The following is a 15,745-nucleotide window of genomic DNA, read 5'->3' as shown; positions in this document are numbered from 1 at the left end:
AACTCACAGCAAAGCTCACAAGTTTGGTCAGAGCTAAGTTTGCCAGTTGCCTGAACTTAACATTTAGAAGTCTACATCAGCCCCGCCCGGGGAGTGCACTCACCGAGTTTGCATGGACAAAACTCCAATTGTCACTACTTCCTATTCTGTCCTTAAACTGGCAAGAAGGGAAACTGAGAGTCAATACAGGCAGCTTCAGTTCCAGGCCACTGTAGCTGACAGCTGAGTGACCAACTCAAAGAAGATGGACTTCACAACTCCCAGCCCTTGCTCTAACAGGTACACAGCCCTAGAAGAAACAGAAAGGACAGGAAGGCATAGGCAGTGGACATCCATACTTGCCAACAGTGTTGCCCACCTCAGCAGAGCAGCCCTTCATGTGTAATTAAAATTTTTCTTTCCCTTTATCCTTATTCTTATTTTTTTTCTTTTTTCCATCAACTGTGTGTGAATGTGTGTATGTGTGGGATGTATGTTCTGTTTCGATTTCCTAGTGGATCTTCATTTTTATCCCCTTTTTCCTCTTTTTAAATTTTTTCCTTTCCTCAACCATTTGTTATTTCACTTTCTTTTAACATTAGAGGGGTAAGGTTTTGTGCTTATGTGTTTTGGTTTGACTTTTCATCTCTTTGTTTCGGCTCTTTTTTGTTGTTGTTTTGTTTGTTTTTTCTCTTATTACTCCTCTCCTCTCTTCCCCCTTCAGTAGCTTAATTCACTTGTTCTCTCTCTTTCTCATTACTTATTTTATTGGGGAGTCAGGTATTTTTTACTCATCTTTATTTATAGCCATTACAATCCCTCCCCTGCTGCACTTCAGTTCACCTTTTGAATATTTTAAATTTCCTTTTACCTTCCTACCCCACTTTTTTTCTTCTTAATGAACTACAGTTTTACTATCTTTAAGAACAATTTAGTTTGTATAATTACTCCCCCACCGTTCATGTTTCTGCAGTTATTAGCATTGGGAAGGGCATAGTTGGTAACTATTATATATTTTTATACTAGTTATAATTCATGACTGCTTATTGTTACTGCTGTTGTTAAATGCTTACCCTGCAATTCCTCTTTTTGTGGGAATTAATGGTATATTAGTGCCATAGCAGGCACCAGGAATTTATTCTAATGCTCTATATTGATCACTACTATTGCTGTTGCTTCTTTTCCCTTTTTTTCTGAGAGGGGCTGGGAAGTAACTGGTACACTACAAGTTCAAATGAGAAACTCTGCAGTTGAATAACACCCACATCTCAGCAAAGTGACAGTGTACCCTCCTTCACACACAAATCAACCCTAATCAAGCTTCAAAAATACTTTGACACATAGAATAGAGGAGACAAAAACTCCAAACCAATGATTAGCCCCCAAGTAAGAATGACTAGAAGGAGACATCAGATTCCCCTCTTGGACATTTTTCCTACATCAAAATAAAAAATATTCCAAAAAGAAGACTCGAAAAACCTTACAGTGTTATAGCAGCTCTTAGAAGAGTGAATTCATTCAGCAGTTCTATAGCAGCAAACTGAGAGTCTTTGTTGGTCATAACTAATACTTGGAATACACTCAGCCTACATACTGAAGCCAACAGATACCAACAACACAGGACTTATTACAAAAGAGACAACTACCTCCCAAGGATATCATCACAAAGGAGGAAAAGGAGTCCATTTCATGTGCAGGTCCAAGATCTCTGAAAATATGAGGAAAAAGTCTCCCTCCAAATGTTACAATCTTCCAAAAAGGTATACACAGACACGTAAGGGAATAAAATTTCAAAGAAAGATTTTGAAACTTTGATTATTAAAAGTATTAATGAACTAAAATAAGATATAAGGGACTGGGACTGTGGTAGCGCCCTTGTCTGGCAAGCCTGAGGCACTAGGTTCGATTCTCAGAACCACGTATAAATACATAAAATAAAGATCTATCAACAACTAAGAAAAATAAATTTTTTAAAAAAAGAAGATATAAGAAACAAATTAAAGAATGAACTAAGAGCAACTACAAAAGGTCAAAGACCATTAAATAGATAGAGATTCTGAAAAGGGACCAATCAGAACTACTAGAAATGAAAAACACAATAAATTGAATAAAAGGTTTACTTGAAAGAATCACCAACAGACTAAATTACATAGAAAACAGAACCTTAGGCCTCAAGGACAGGGTATTTGAGCTGGAACATTCAGTAGATAGTAAAGGGGAGGGGAGAACATGATGAGAAAGTACAAGAAGTGTGGAACAGAAAAAAGCAGAAAAATACAGGCTAATGGCATTAGGAACCTATTTAGTAATATAATAGAAGAAAACTTTCCAATCCTTAGGAACACAATGGACATCTACATAAAGGATGCATATAGAACCCTAAATAGACAGTATCAAAAATTAAACTCTAATGGACACATCATGTACAAAATGCCTAACATAGAAAATGAGAATAGAATAGAAAATGAGAATAGAATATAAAGAGAAAAACATTAGATCACAATCACATTTAAAGCTACATCAATAAGACTCACCTCAAACTTCTCAATTCAAACTAAACGTGCGGAGGGCAGGGAATGTAGCTCAGTGGTAGAGCCCTTGCCTGGCATGGTTGAGGCCCTGGGTTTAATTCCCAGCATGGAAAAAAAAACCCTAAATAAAATTTTTATAAAACAAAAAAAGCGAGAAGGGCTTAGAATGAGGTAATTCAATCTATAAAAGAAAATAATTGCCAGCCAAAATTGCTATACCCAGCAAAGCTATCATGAAGAATTGAAGCAGAAAGTAAAACTTTCTATGGTAATGATAAACTAAAATAATTTATGGCCACTAAACCTGAACTACAGAAAATAAATACTACATGATGAGAAACTTAAAAACAACCCCCAGAGCTCTCAAATAGATGTAGCTCTCCAGAAAAGCAATTAATCAAATAAAAATAAAGAACAAATTTCATTTATTAAACAAATAAAATTACTGGAATTAACATCTCTCCGTAATAACTCTGACTGTGAATGGTCTCAATTCTTCTCAGAGGTGGGCAGAATGAATTTAAACAACAGAACCCAACTATACATTGTTTCCAAGAGACTCTTATAGGCAAAGATATCTATAGACTGGAAGTGAAAGAATAGAAAAAGATACCTGATGCAAGTAGAGTTTGAAAACAAGCAGGAATACTTATTCTTGTATCTAACAAATCAAACTTCAAGCAAAAAATAATCAGAAGAAATCACATCATTTGCTGGTAAATGGAGTGAGTCCATGCTGAACAAAATAAGTGAAACTCAGAAAGACAAGGGTGAAATGCTTTCTCTCATGTGCAGAAGCTAGAGAAGAAAAATAAATTCAAGAGGAGATCTCATGAAAATAGAAGAGAGATCAGGAGAGTAGAAGCAAGAAACCAAAGGGGTGGGAGGAGGAAAGGGAAAGGGGAATGTGAAATAGAGTTGACCAAATTATACTAGGTGAATTTATGGTGAGACCACAATGTATTATAACTTTATATATGATTATAAGGCATTAATTAAAAAAATAAGTAGAAGAGAGACCAAGAGAGGAGAGAAAGGGAATCAAAAGGAGGGAGATGGGGAAGAAAGGGGTAATACTGGAGATTGGAATAGTTTAAAACTATGGTATATGCATTTATAAATATGTTGAAATAAATCCCACTATTACATATAACTACAATGCACTAAAAAAATAAAAAATTTAATCTTAAGAGACAAGGAAAACTATTGCATATAATTAAAGAGAATAATCCAACAAGAAGATATAATGATAGTAAATATTTATGCCCCAAATGTTGGTGTACTTAATTACATAAAACAAACACTTATTGACTTTAAATCCCAGATAGAAACTAATATAATAATACTTGGTATTTCAACACATACCTCTCAACATGCAACAGGTCATGCAGATATAAAATCAATAAAGACACTTCTGTCCTAAATAATTGTATAAACCAATTGGACCTAACAGTCATCTACAGAATATTTCACTAAACAAGAACTGAATGCATTTTCTTCTCAATATCTCATTGAATATTTTCCAAAATAGACCATATTTTAAGACACAAAGCAAATACAAATTGCCGTAGTCCAGCTAGGCTGCCCAAGTCCGGCTAGGCAAAATAACCAAGAGGTGACAAGCAACTTGAAGGTTGAAGCAGGAACTACTTTATTGCCAGTGAACTCAGCAGGAACTGAGAACTCAAAGTAGCGGGCACTCAGAGTAGCAGGAGCCGCCTCTCTGCCAAACTGTAGAGGTACATATACCCAACTAATTACACACAGCTTAACTTAATTGACATCATCTTGACACAGCAGTCAGTCATTAAGGAATCCTCATCATCTTAATGGCTTGCTGGCGTTACTTCACAAACCACTCCTCTTGGCATACTGCCAGGTGCCATCTTAACTTGGTTGTGGCGCTCATCAACAAGTCTTAGCAAATAGAAAAAAAAAAAACTATCCCATGCATCTTGTCAGATCATAATGGATTGACACTAGAAATCAACAGCAAGAAAATTTATGGAAATCACATAAACACATGAAGATTGACCAATATTTTTTTTAACAAGGAATGAATCACATTTTAAAAAATGAAAGGAAATATTTATAAATTCCTAGAATCAAATGAGAACAGCAATACAACACAAAACAATCTGAGATACTGTGAAGAGGATATTAAGAGGAAAGTTTATAGCGTTAAGTGACCACATTAAACAAAAGAATAAAGATTCCAAATAAACAGCGAATGCTGCATCTCAAGACCATAGAAAAGCAGAAATAAACTAATCCCAAGACCAGAAGAAGACAGAAAATAATTAACATCAGAGCTGAAATTAAAATAGAGGACTAAAAAATAAACTACAAAGGATCAATGCAACATAGAGGTGGTAACTTGAAAATATAAATAATATCAATAAACCCCTAGTCAAACTAACCAAAAAAAAAATTAGAAGACACAAATCAACAAAATTTGAGATGAAAAAGGAGATTCATTACAGCAATTGATGAAATCCAGAAAATCATTAGGGACAATTGAAAACACATGTAACAATAAATTGGAAAATCTAGAAGATATTGACAACTTTCTAGACCCATATGACCTATTCAAATTGAACCAAGAGGATATAGAAAACCTCAACAGAACAATAGAGCAGTGAGATTGCAAACAGCAATGAAATTAAAGCCACAATAAAAAGCCTTCCAAAAAAGAAAAGCCCAGGAATACATGGATTCTCAGCTGAGTTTCACCAGATCTTTAAAGAAGAACTAACACTAAATTATTCCATGAAATAAAAAAGGAGGGAACACTGCCGAATTCACTCTATGAAGCCAGTATCACCTTGATGTCGAAACAGATAAAGATACATCAGGGAAAGAAAACTGCAGACCAATACCCTTGATGATCACATATGCAAAAAACATTAATAAAATGTTAGCAAGCCACATTCAAAAACACATTAAGAAGATTATATACCAGGATCAAGTTGGTTTCATCCCAGGGATGCAAGCTTGATTCAATATGCACAAATCAAAAATGCAATTCATCACATAAATAGAATCAAGGACAAAAATAAATGCAGAAAAAAAGTCTTAGACAAAATTCATCACCCATCACCCATTTATATTAAAAACACCAGAGAAACCAGGAACAGAAGGAACTTACCTCAACATCATAAAGGCTATACATGACAAACTCAAAGCCAACATCATACTGAACAAAGAAATACAAAGCATTTCCTCTAAAATCTAGAACAAGACAAGGATGTCAATTCTCACCACTCCCTTTCAATAAAGTTCTTGAAATTGATCAAAGCAATCCGGCAAGAGAAGAAAATTACAGGGCTACAAATAGGAAAAAAAGTCAAATTCTTTTTGTTTGCTGATGACATGATTCTAACCCTAGAAGATCCAAAAAACACTACCAGAGAATTTCTAGATCAATAAATTCAGCAAAGTGGTAGGATACAAGATGAACATAAAAAAATGTCTTTCTTATACTCCAATAATGAATCTGCTGACAAAAAAAAAAAATTCCATTCAAAATAACCTAAAAACAAACAAGAAAAAAAAACCCTAGGAAAAAAATCTAACTAAAGAGGTAGAAGAATTCTATAATGAAAATTATAAAATACTGAAGAAAGAGAATGAAGAAGATTCTAGGAGATGCAAAGACCTACCATGTTCATGAATAGGTATAGGTAATATCATCAAAATGGCTATATTGTAGGAATGATAGCAGAATGAATTGGACATTATTACCCTATGTGCATATATAATTACACAAATGGTTTAACTCTACATTATATACAACCAGAAGAATGAGAGGTTATATCTCATTTATGTATGGTGTGTCAAAACACATTCTACTGTCATGTATAACTAAGTAGAACAAATTTTTAAAATGACCATATTACCAAAAGTAATCTACAGATTCAATGCAATCTCTATCAAAATACCAATGACATTCTGCACAAAACTGGAAAAAAAGCAGTCTTAAAATTTATATGGAAGAACAAAAGACCCAGAATAGCTGAAGAAATCCTAAACAACAAGAGCAAGAAGAAAATATGGTGTCAACACTTCAACCCATTGACTCAGACACTGACTTCCCTAATAAGACTCCTAGAGCTCAAGAAATGAGACCAAGAATCAATAAGTGGAATAGTATTAAATTAAAAAGCTCTTTACAGTAAAGGAAATAATTTAGAGTGTGCAGAGAGATCCTACAGAATGGGAGAAAATCTTTGCCAGCCACTCTTTGATAGGAAATTAATAATCAGAATATATAAAGAACTCAAAAATCTTTAAAAATCTTGCCACCAAAACCACCAATCAACCACTCAATAAATGGGTAACATCTCTCAAAAGAAAAAAAAAATACAAATGACCAACAAATACACACACACAAAAAAATGTTCAACACCCTGAACAATCAGGGAGATACAAATCAAAACTACACTGAAATTTCATCTCACCCCAGTTAGAATATCAATCATTAAGAATACAAATGATGGTAATTGCTAGAAAGGATATAGGGAGAAAGATACTTGTACATAATTTATGAGACTGAAAATTAGTACAATCACTTTGGAAAGCAGTATGAAGAGTCCTCAAAGATTAGAAACCACCATATGACCTAGCTATCCCAAAAGAACTAAAACCAGCATACTATAGTGATATGAGCAAACACAGGTATATGATAGCCATATACAATCCACAATAGCCAGTTATGAAACCAGTCTAGATGCTCATCAATAGATGAATGGAGGGAGTTCTACTCAACCGTTATGTCACTTGTTAGTAAATGAACCAGACCTCGTCCTAATTGAACTAAGCCAAATTCACAAAGTCAAGAGTCAGATGTTTTCTCTTATATGCAAAGGCTAGAATGGAAAAAAATATTTTTTTAAAAATTGAGGTCTCATGAAAATAGAAGGGAGATTAGTAGAGTAGAATAAGGGGACTGAAGAGGAAGGAGGAGGTAAAGAAAACTGGAATAACTGGGAAATAAAGTTTAATAAATTATGCCATGTGTATGTATGAATACATCAAAATGCATTCCAATTTTATATACAACTATAATGCATTAATTAAAATAATTAAAATAAACAGAAAGAATATCAATAGAGTAAAGGAAGAGGATGGGGAGAAAGGAGGTGAAGGAAGGGGAAAATACTAGAGATTGAAATGGAGAAGACTATGGTATACACCTGTATGAATATGTCAAAATGAATCCTACTATTATGTACAACTATAATGCACTAAACATAAAATTTAAAAAGCACATTGAACCTGCACAGAAATGGCTGACTTATATTTTCTGTTATACTCACAAAGATTTGCCTCCACCTGTGGGTCCCAGGATAGCATTGAGGCCAGGTTTCATGATCCCACTATAAACAGAAAAAATATAAATTTATCGTTCCACTTTCAAAGAAATAATTTTCATTTAGACTCTGCATTGAATATTTTCAATGAAGGTTGGTAAAACTGTGGACAGAAAACAAGCACCAACTCTTTATTGGCGTGGGAGGGGTACCAGGGATTGAACTCCAGGCACTTGACCACTGAGCCACATCCTCAGCACATCCCCATCACCACCCCCAGCTTTTTTTTTTTTTTGTATTTATTTAGATACAGGGTCTCACTGAGTTGCTTAGCACCTCACTATTGCTGAGCCTGGCTTTGAACGTACAATCCTCCTGCCTCAACCTCCTGAGCTGCTGGGATTACAGGCATGTGCCACCAAACCCAGCCACCAACTCTTAAAGAGAAAAAAAAACTGATTAATAGAAGTCTAGTATACATAGGATATGAACCACTAGTCAGAACCCGTAAGAATGGTTAAGGTCCCTCTAAGTTGCTTTCATTTATCCTTGAAACTATTTATTCCTTTTTGCAAATGACATATCCAATGTCCAAGATTCCTTGAAACAAGTAAGATTTTTTTACCCATCTCTTACTCTTGTTACTCTTAACACAGTATCAAGTATGTAACGGTTTTCAAGAAATGCTTTATAATATCTTCCAATCATAGAAACCAGTAGTAGTGGTCTCACTAACAAAATCAAACAGACCAAAAATCAACATTTCTGAAGCAAAAATACAAAGGGTAGAATGAAGCACTCCCAACCATAAGAAGCCATCACCTGTTCATAACATTCAAGGAAAATGTAGTACCAACTAGGAAAGGAAACACACATCCTCAAGACAGATCATTTCATTCCTTTTTCTGGGTCCAGAAGTGGACTGGAAAACTCTCAGTTTAGAATTAGGAGACATCCCTCCAGTAGGGAAAATTTTTTAAAGATGTACAAGGATGGCGGAGATACCAAAGTTTCACAAACTAAGAGCATGTGTGAGGGTAAAATATTTGGATAGAGTAGGAAGGTGGAAAAGGTATGACCAGGCTGAGAGCCCAGAAGGCAAATAGCTTGAATTTTATCTTAAAGGTAAGATGTACAGTGCTAAATAGAATGAACTTAAGGAAGTTTAAGGGCTGAGATTCCAAAGGATACAGAGATGATGAAACAGAGTCCTTTCAAAACCTCAATGTCTACAGTCTTTCTATAGCATTAGTAAGGAGGCAAAGATGTACTCCTCAGAGAAATGGTATTTATTTCAAGTGTATGGTCAAATCTGACTGCAATTGTCCTAAAATAATGATTCCCACAGAGGTCGATCTTACAATTACACAATTGTCACAGTGAAGAACTTCCCAACACAAGTGCTTCACAGAACTTACAGTGAAGGGGACCTCAACATTCACTGACTGTGCTACCTGACTTGTCACAATTATACTATGGCTGCCAGGGGTTAAGGCAATATGTACTCTCACTTTGCTCATTAACTGATGTATCTCTCACTGAAACATGAGGAAAAGTGAAACTTGGGTAAACACAGAGCCAGCTGTAACACAGAACAATGTTATTCTTTTGTTGACTTTTTCGTCTACTGTAAAGACATACTAACAATTGGGTAGGTCCGTGGGTTTAAACCAGTAGCAGAGTGAGCGCTCAGCATGCATGAGGTCTGGGATTCAATCACTAGCACCCCCCTCAAAAATATTCTAAAAATGATATAACCTCTCCAAGTGCATTTATCTGTATCTCTTAATGAATCTTCTTCAATAACAGCTACCTCTAATTTCTTGTAAAATGACCAGAAATAAACTTTTTATTCACTAAGTCTTCACTGTCAGAAAATCTTCCCAGGTTTTTAAAATACTTACTCAGAAAAAGACCAAGAAATCCTGATGGACAGTATATTGTGATGGTATTTTGCTTTACAAATAGAGCTATTTTTTTTTCTAAAACATAGCAGCCAAAAACTGAATAACCATTCTCATGGAAACCTAAACCAGAAATGTGAACAAGCATGAACCCCAATCCTAGGTGCCATTTTAAATATAAAAATTGAAAGAATTCTAAAATTTGAGTGCACTTATATGAGCCTAGGAAAGCATAAGACAATGACCTTTGCTGAGAGGCACACCATTCAGCCATGAACACGTGACGCCTTGAACAGAGGAGACACTGCATGGAGTCACTAGTCCACTAGCCAAACTAATAAGCCAGAGGGGCTGGGGATATGGCTCAGTGGTACAGCTCTTGCCCTGGGTTCAACCCCTAGCACCAAATAAACACAAAGAAATAAACAAAAAAAGACATTCACACAGTTCACATTTTACATCTATTTAACCTGCACATATTAAAATCATGTTACCTTCTACCTGTTTCAGCACAAAATACAAAAAAAAAAACCCCAACATTTTCTTGATTGTTATGTTTCATGAAAAGCTCACCAGCTTCCCCTAAGTCAATTCTATCTAATCATGTACCAAAGGATCAAAGCCTTTCATCCACCATTCCTCTCCTTTTTCTCCTATTCAGGATTTCTTATCCAACACAAGAGAGAGATGTTGAGAAAGAGGCAAGACAGCAAGTGTTCTTCATGGAGAAAGAATTGAAAGAATTCCGAACTTTGAGCATAGCACCCCTGGCCTCAACGCAGTCTCTCACATCCTGATCATCTCTCTCCCCATCACACTCCCACAAAAATTCTACCTTATTTTGTCACTCCCTTATCCTCTGAAGGAAGTTGGCTCCAGTAACAGAAGAGACCACAGTAGTATACAAAACATCCAAAAAAACAGGATTCCATATAGATCTACAGCCACACCAGGTCAAAGGGTTCCTTTATAACCATTCCCCAGCCTTGGAGAGTCGGGAAAATTGAAAAAGTTGCTTGCTTTGACTAGGAGCAATTATTTTCCCTACTAAACAGTAAATGAGCAAACGAACAAAACCATATTGTCTATACTGTCTGAGCAAACCCAGATTCACTTCCTATCACTAGAGAGGGGAAGCACAGGTTCAGTTCTCTAGACATCAGGAAAAAAAAATTGACACCCCTAATCGCCAGCATCTGTGAACTCACAGAGGAACCTGGTGGTGAGTAGATTCTCTAGAAATACTCATTTCCATACCACTCTAGCTCTCATTTCAATACCATGTTCTAAATTTATTGCATGATGAAAAGAATAAAAATTGTAATTACTGGGTGCTTTTAAAATAAAATGGACTGAATTTTTTTGGATCCTAGAGTTTCTCACTTTATATTTCAACAGCATAACTTCTATTAAATAATAGTTGTCTTATATTTAAATAATTTCTACCTGATACTATTATGTAGAGAAAGCATTAAGTAAATTGCTATAGTCTATGAATTTGTATAAATAAGTCATTCATTTAAAACAAGTCTATTTGTCATTAGGGGAAACAGCACATACTTGTATTCCTACTGACCCAGAGTCTGAGGCAGGAGGATTGCCAGTTTGAGGCCAGCATTAGCAACTTAGTAAGACACTTTCTCAAAAAATAAAAAGAACTGGGGATGTAGTTAGTGGAAAATTGCCTCTGGATTCAATCCCCAGTACCCAAAAAAGTAAAAAAAAATTAATAACAGTTCTATTTGTAAAGCAAAATACTATCACAATATACAGTCATTTCAACCTCCTTGCTACTAGAATATAAAGAGCATAAAGTGCACAAGTACCTAAAAAGTGTCTGGCTCAAAAAGTACACCAGCAGATCTTCTGTTTAATAGTTGGAAAACAAAAGTTCAAAGCTTACAATTATATTGTCACAATCAAAAAGCAGTAAATCACATAGCCAGGTCCACTTCCTCCAATACACAGGGAAAACTAAATGACACATTATGTGGGGAAAAATAAATAACACATTAATTATCCAGTTTTCAAAGAAAACTCAATGCACATGGGGAAATCATTTTTAAAAACAGCACATAAGTTCTTTTCAAAGTTAAACATACTTTAACAAAGTGATCTAATCATTTCTATCCTAGGTTAGCCAAAGGAAATAAAAGCACATATCAATATGTCTGTACAAAATGTATATGCAAAAGTTCATAACAGATTATTTGTAATAGGAAAAAACTGGAAGTTCATTGTAGATCAATAAAGGGGAATTTTTAAAAGATTATGCACATACTTGATATCTGATAGTATTTCTAACTCTTCTTTATTCTGACCAGGTAGAAAGCCACTCTTTACTTTTACTCGATAGTAGATGTGATGAAAACTCAACACAGCCCCCTCAGTAGATGTCTGCAGGTCCCTGGAGGACATCCCGGGCAGGCCATCGGTGTTTCTTTGCAACATCGGGATACAAATTTGATTATCTCTGAAAGTCATCTGAGGAGTTTCTGCCTTCCTGTGGAGGGAAAAGTAATGGTAGGTTGAAAGGGAAAAGAGATGGTAAGCCCTTCATAACAAACCCTTACATCAAGTCTATTTTAAACTGTGCTGCAGCGAGTAGATTTCTTTCCAATGAACAGCCCACATCACTGTAATAAGAACAACCCCAGAACCCATAAAAGAGGCAGATAGAACTTTGAATCCCTGCACTCCAAATAGGTGTCAAATAATTTCTTCATAAGTAAATAGTTAAGAGTATGAAAATTATGCAAAATACATAAAGAAAAAGACAGATAAAGGTTACATTTGACTGGCTTGAAATGCATATTATGATACAACTTCAGTTCAGGGTCAATGTATATGCTGCCTATATTTCTTTTTTAATTTTTTAGTTCATGACACTGTTATCACCCAAAGGGGCATAGCCTAGCAGTCAGGGACAAAAGAGCTTTCTCAGACTTTGTAGCTTCAGACTTTACATCTCTGGTTGTTATGCACCTTCAATCATCTAAAAATGTAAACCCCAACATCCTCTGCAAAGATATACTCATTTCCCTAATGGGCAAACATATTTAAATTCTAGGATGATTTAAAATTAAGTCTCATTAAATAAATCAAACTAACAGTTAAAAAGCTCAAGACTTTAGAGGGAAAACTGAATATTAAATTTATAAATAATTTTTTAAAACTTTTTTTAGTTGTAGGTGGACACACAATATCTTTATTTCATTTTTATGTGGTGCAGAGGATCTAACCCAGTGCCTCACGCATGCTAGGCAAGCACTCTACCACTGAGCCACAACCCCAGCCCTATAAATAAAATTTAAAGTATTTCATTGAACAAATTTCAAAAGTCCCCTTAGAAAGATTTAGATGAAGAAATAAAGGTGAACAGAAATTGTGAAAGAAGTTTGAAATATCATCTGTAATAAACCTAATTTTTATTTTTAAAAGCCAAAGGCATCCATGAAGAATGTTCTCTCTACCTTTGGAGGACAGCTGCTCCAAATTAATCATCCTCCTGAGAATATGACAAGGGGTGTGTGAAGATTGTTCTGATGGGAGCAACAAAGTCACAGGGACCAGAGGAACCAAACTCCCAACAAGAAGGGAACAGCTCTGGGCAAGCCCAGCACCGATGCATTTTCCTCTCCAGGTATTTGCACACACGGGGTAACACTCAGGAAATTCATGCAGAAATAAGCTTCATCCTTATGAAGCCCCTCATGATCTAAGAACATATTTCAGCAGTCTCTCAGCAAGGGAGACAAAATTTTTACTACTGGGTCAGCAAATATAAGAAACCCTGGTGAGACCAGACTCAATTTGTTCAAGATGATCTTCTCAGACTTTGCTGGAAGAAAATTTAATCCACTCTCAAAGAAGCTATCATCATCCAAATTTTCAATCCAAAATTACCAGCCATGCCAGAAAATAGGAGCTCAGGTTCCAAAAATGAAAACACAGAAGTAGACCCAAAGGAAATCCAAGCTGGAGTTACCAAATATCGACATTAAAGCCACTGATTAATATGTTCAAGAAAATAAATAAAAGAGTGTTACTAAAGAATGAGAATCTATTTTTTAAAGTCAAAATTAAGAATTCAAGCTGAATGTAGTTGTCAGGAGCCACTCTGGACAGCAGCTTTGTATATACCTTTAAGTCCTGAGTAAATAGCTACTGGACTGGTGTTGCACCCATTGCAATACAGGTAGACTTTACCTCCGCTTGGATAAGAAAGGTGCAGCTCCAGGAGCAGGTACCACCCGATGGGGTTGAATTACACCCACTTGTTTGTTGTAACCCTATCCTTTGCCCTTTTTTTTGATAGAATGTTCCATGGACTAGCTCCCCCTATTAATAAAACCTGGGTTCAAGGCATGCTCCCTCTCTTTCTTGCTTGCCTTGCCTCCTTGGTGGAAGCTGGGTTAGAGGGGCCATCGCAGAACCCAAAGAAAAAGGTATTTCTCTGTGTGTCATTATTTCGTGCCAGCCCAGTTCTTCTGGAGTGACCCTGACCGGTTTAGTCATGTGTCACAGCATGTACTGGTACATAACAGCACTCCCAGCTATACCAGAGGCTGAGGCAGAATGACTCCAAGTTCCAGGCCAGCCTGAGCAACACAGACCCTCCCTGTCTCTTACAAGAAAATTAAGGGGACTAGGAATGTAGCCTGGTTGTAGAGCACATACTAGGTTGTGGGTTACATCACCATCACCAGAAGGGGAAAAAAGGAAGAATTCAGTGCATAAATTCAACAGTAGTTTGCACACAGATTAGGAATAATAATTAGTGAACTAGGACAGTGGTATCTAGAAAATCTCCAAGATGAAAATGGCAAATAATGAAAATCATCACCATGAAAAAAAAAAAAAGCTTTTGATTGGAAAAAGAGAAAAAAAACCATAAAAAGCCTAAGAACCATAGAATATGATGATAAAATTCTCACATACATAACTAAGAAATCTGGGAGAAAAAAAAATACAGCAGAATCGATATTTAAAGAAATACTGGCCAAGTATTTTCCAAAACACAAAGGTATTAAGTCAGAGACTGAAGACACTCTAGTTATACCAAAAGGATAAACACAAGAAAACCACACACAAACCTGACATAGCAAAACTGACCAAAAAAAAAAAAGCAATGTCCAAATAATTGTTTCTACACCCTAAAACTTAGCATTTACAACACTCTATTCATTTTGGAAACTAAAAAGCAGAAACCTATTTAAAGACTGGCACCCAAGATATTAAAAGTAAACAGCTGGGTTTTTATGTGAACACAGTGAATGATAATAATTAGACAAAATTCTACTCTCCTGAAGTACTAAAAATGAAGAAACAAGTAATGTAGGAACTTTACACTTTTACTTTAAAAACATAAGCCATCTCCCCGGGGCTTCAGAAACCAACATATGCCAATTCCAACACTAGTGATCTCTTCCCCTACTGCCACCCCACATGATGTCCAGTCACTGAGGACATTTCTTACCTCCAAAGATGTATTAAGAGAACCAGGTAACATATTGCTTAACTTTAAATAGCTCATTGATTCAAGATGGAAATGAGACTTTGGTGAGGTTCACCACTAATATGAGGCAACAACTGGAACTAAAGTACCCAGGAAAAATCACCCATACCCATAAAATTCAAGTGGGCTAAAACTTCTCAATAACAATGTTAGGCATGTGTATACACTTTCCCTCCCTGTGAATGGATTAGGTCCACTATTCATATTGCTGAGCAGCTTCTTAGTTCCTCACTAGGGTTGTAACAATCCTACTCAGAGAAAAGCAGCCCCCTAGTAATTCATAGGTCACAAGCCCAGTGGTCAGACAGGTCTGACCCAAGCCATTCAACTGAAATACATTGCAGCAAAAAGAAAGGGAGAGGAAAATAAAGAGAAGGAAAACAAAATATATTTCTAAAACCAATATGAACAGTGAATTATCCTAAGATGAAATGAAAAATATAGTAAGGATTTTTAAAACGAAGGAAATATATCTGGGTACAGTGGCACACTTCTGTAATC

General features: G+C 35.8%; 1 protein-coding gene across 2 annotated transcripts in view; it reads right to left on the bottom strand.

The window, feature by feature from the left end:
- Positions 1 to 12,210, bottom strand: part of LOC114085529 (broad substrate specificity ATP-binding cassette transporter ABCG2-like) — a 38,244-nt gene extending 26,034 nt beyond the window's left edge. For both annotated transcript variants that reach the window (XM_027926709.2, XM_027926710.2), the window contains exons 1-2: positions 12,008 to 12,210; positions 7,829 to 7,888 (exon numbers count right to left, since the gene is read on the bottom strand). In XM_027926709.2, coding sequence (XP_027782510.2) covers positions 7,829 to 7,888; positions 12,008 to 12,210 — 263 coding nt within the window. The remainder of the gene's footprint in view (positions 1 to 7,828; positions 7,889 to 12,007) is intronic.
- Positions 12,211 to 15,745: the final 3,535 nt, after the last annotated feature.

The sequence above is a fragment of the Marmota flaviventris genome, chromosome 7 (genome assembly GCF_047511675.1).
Source record: "Marmota flaviventris isolate mMarFla1 chromosome 7, mMarFla1.hap1, whole genome shotgun sequence".
In the NCBI taxonomy this organism is placed as follows: domain Eukaryota; kingdom Metazoa; phylum Chordata; class Mammalia; order Rodentia; family Sciuridae; genus Marmota; species Marmota flaviventris.
This window is presented reverse-complemented; position numbering and strand designations above follow the sequence as displayed.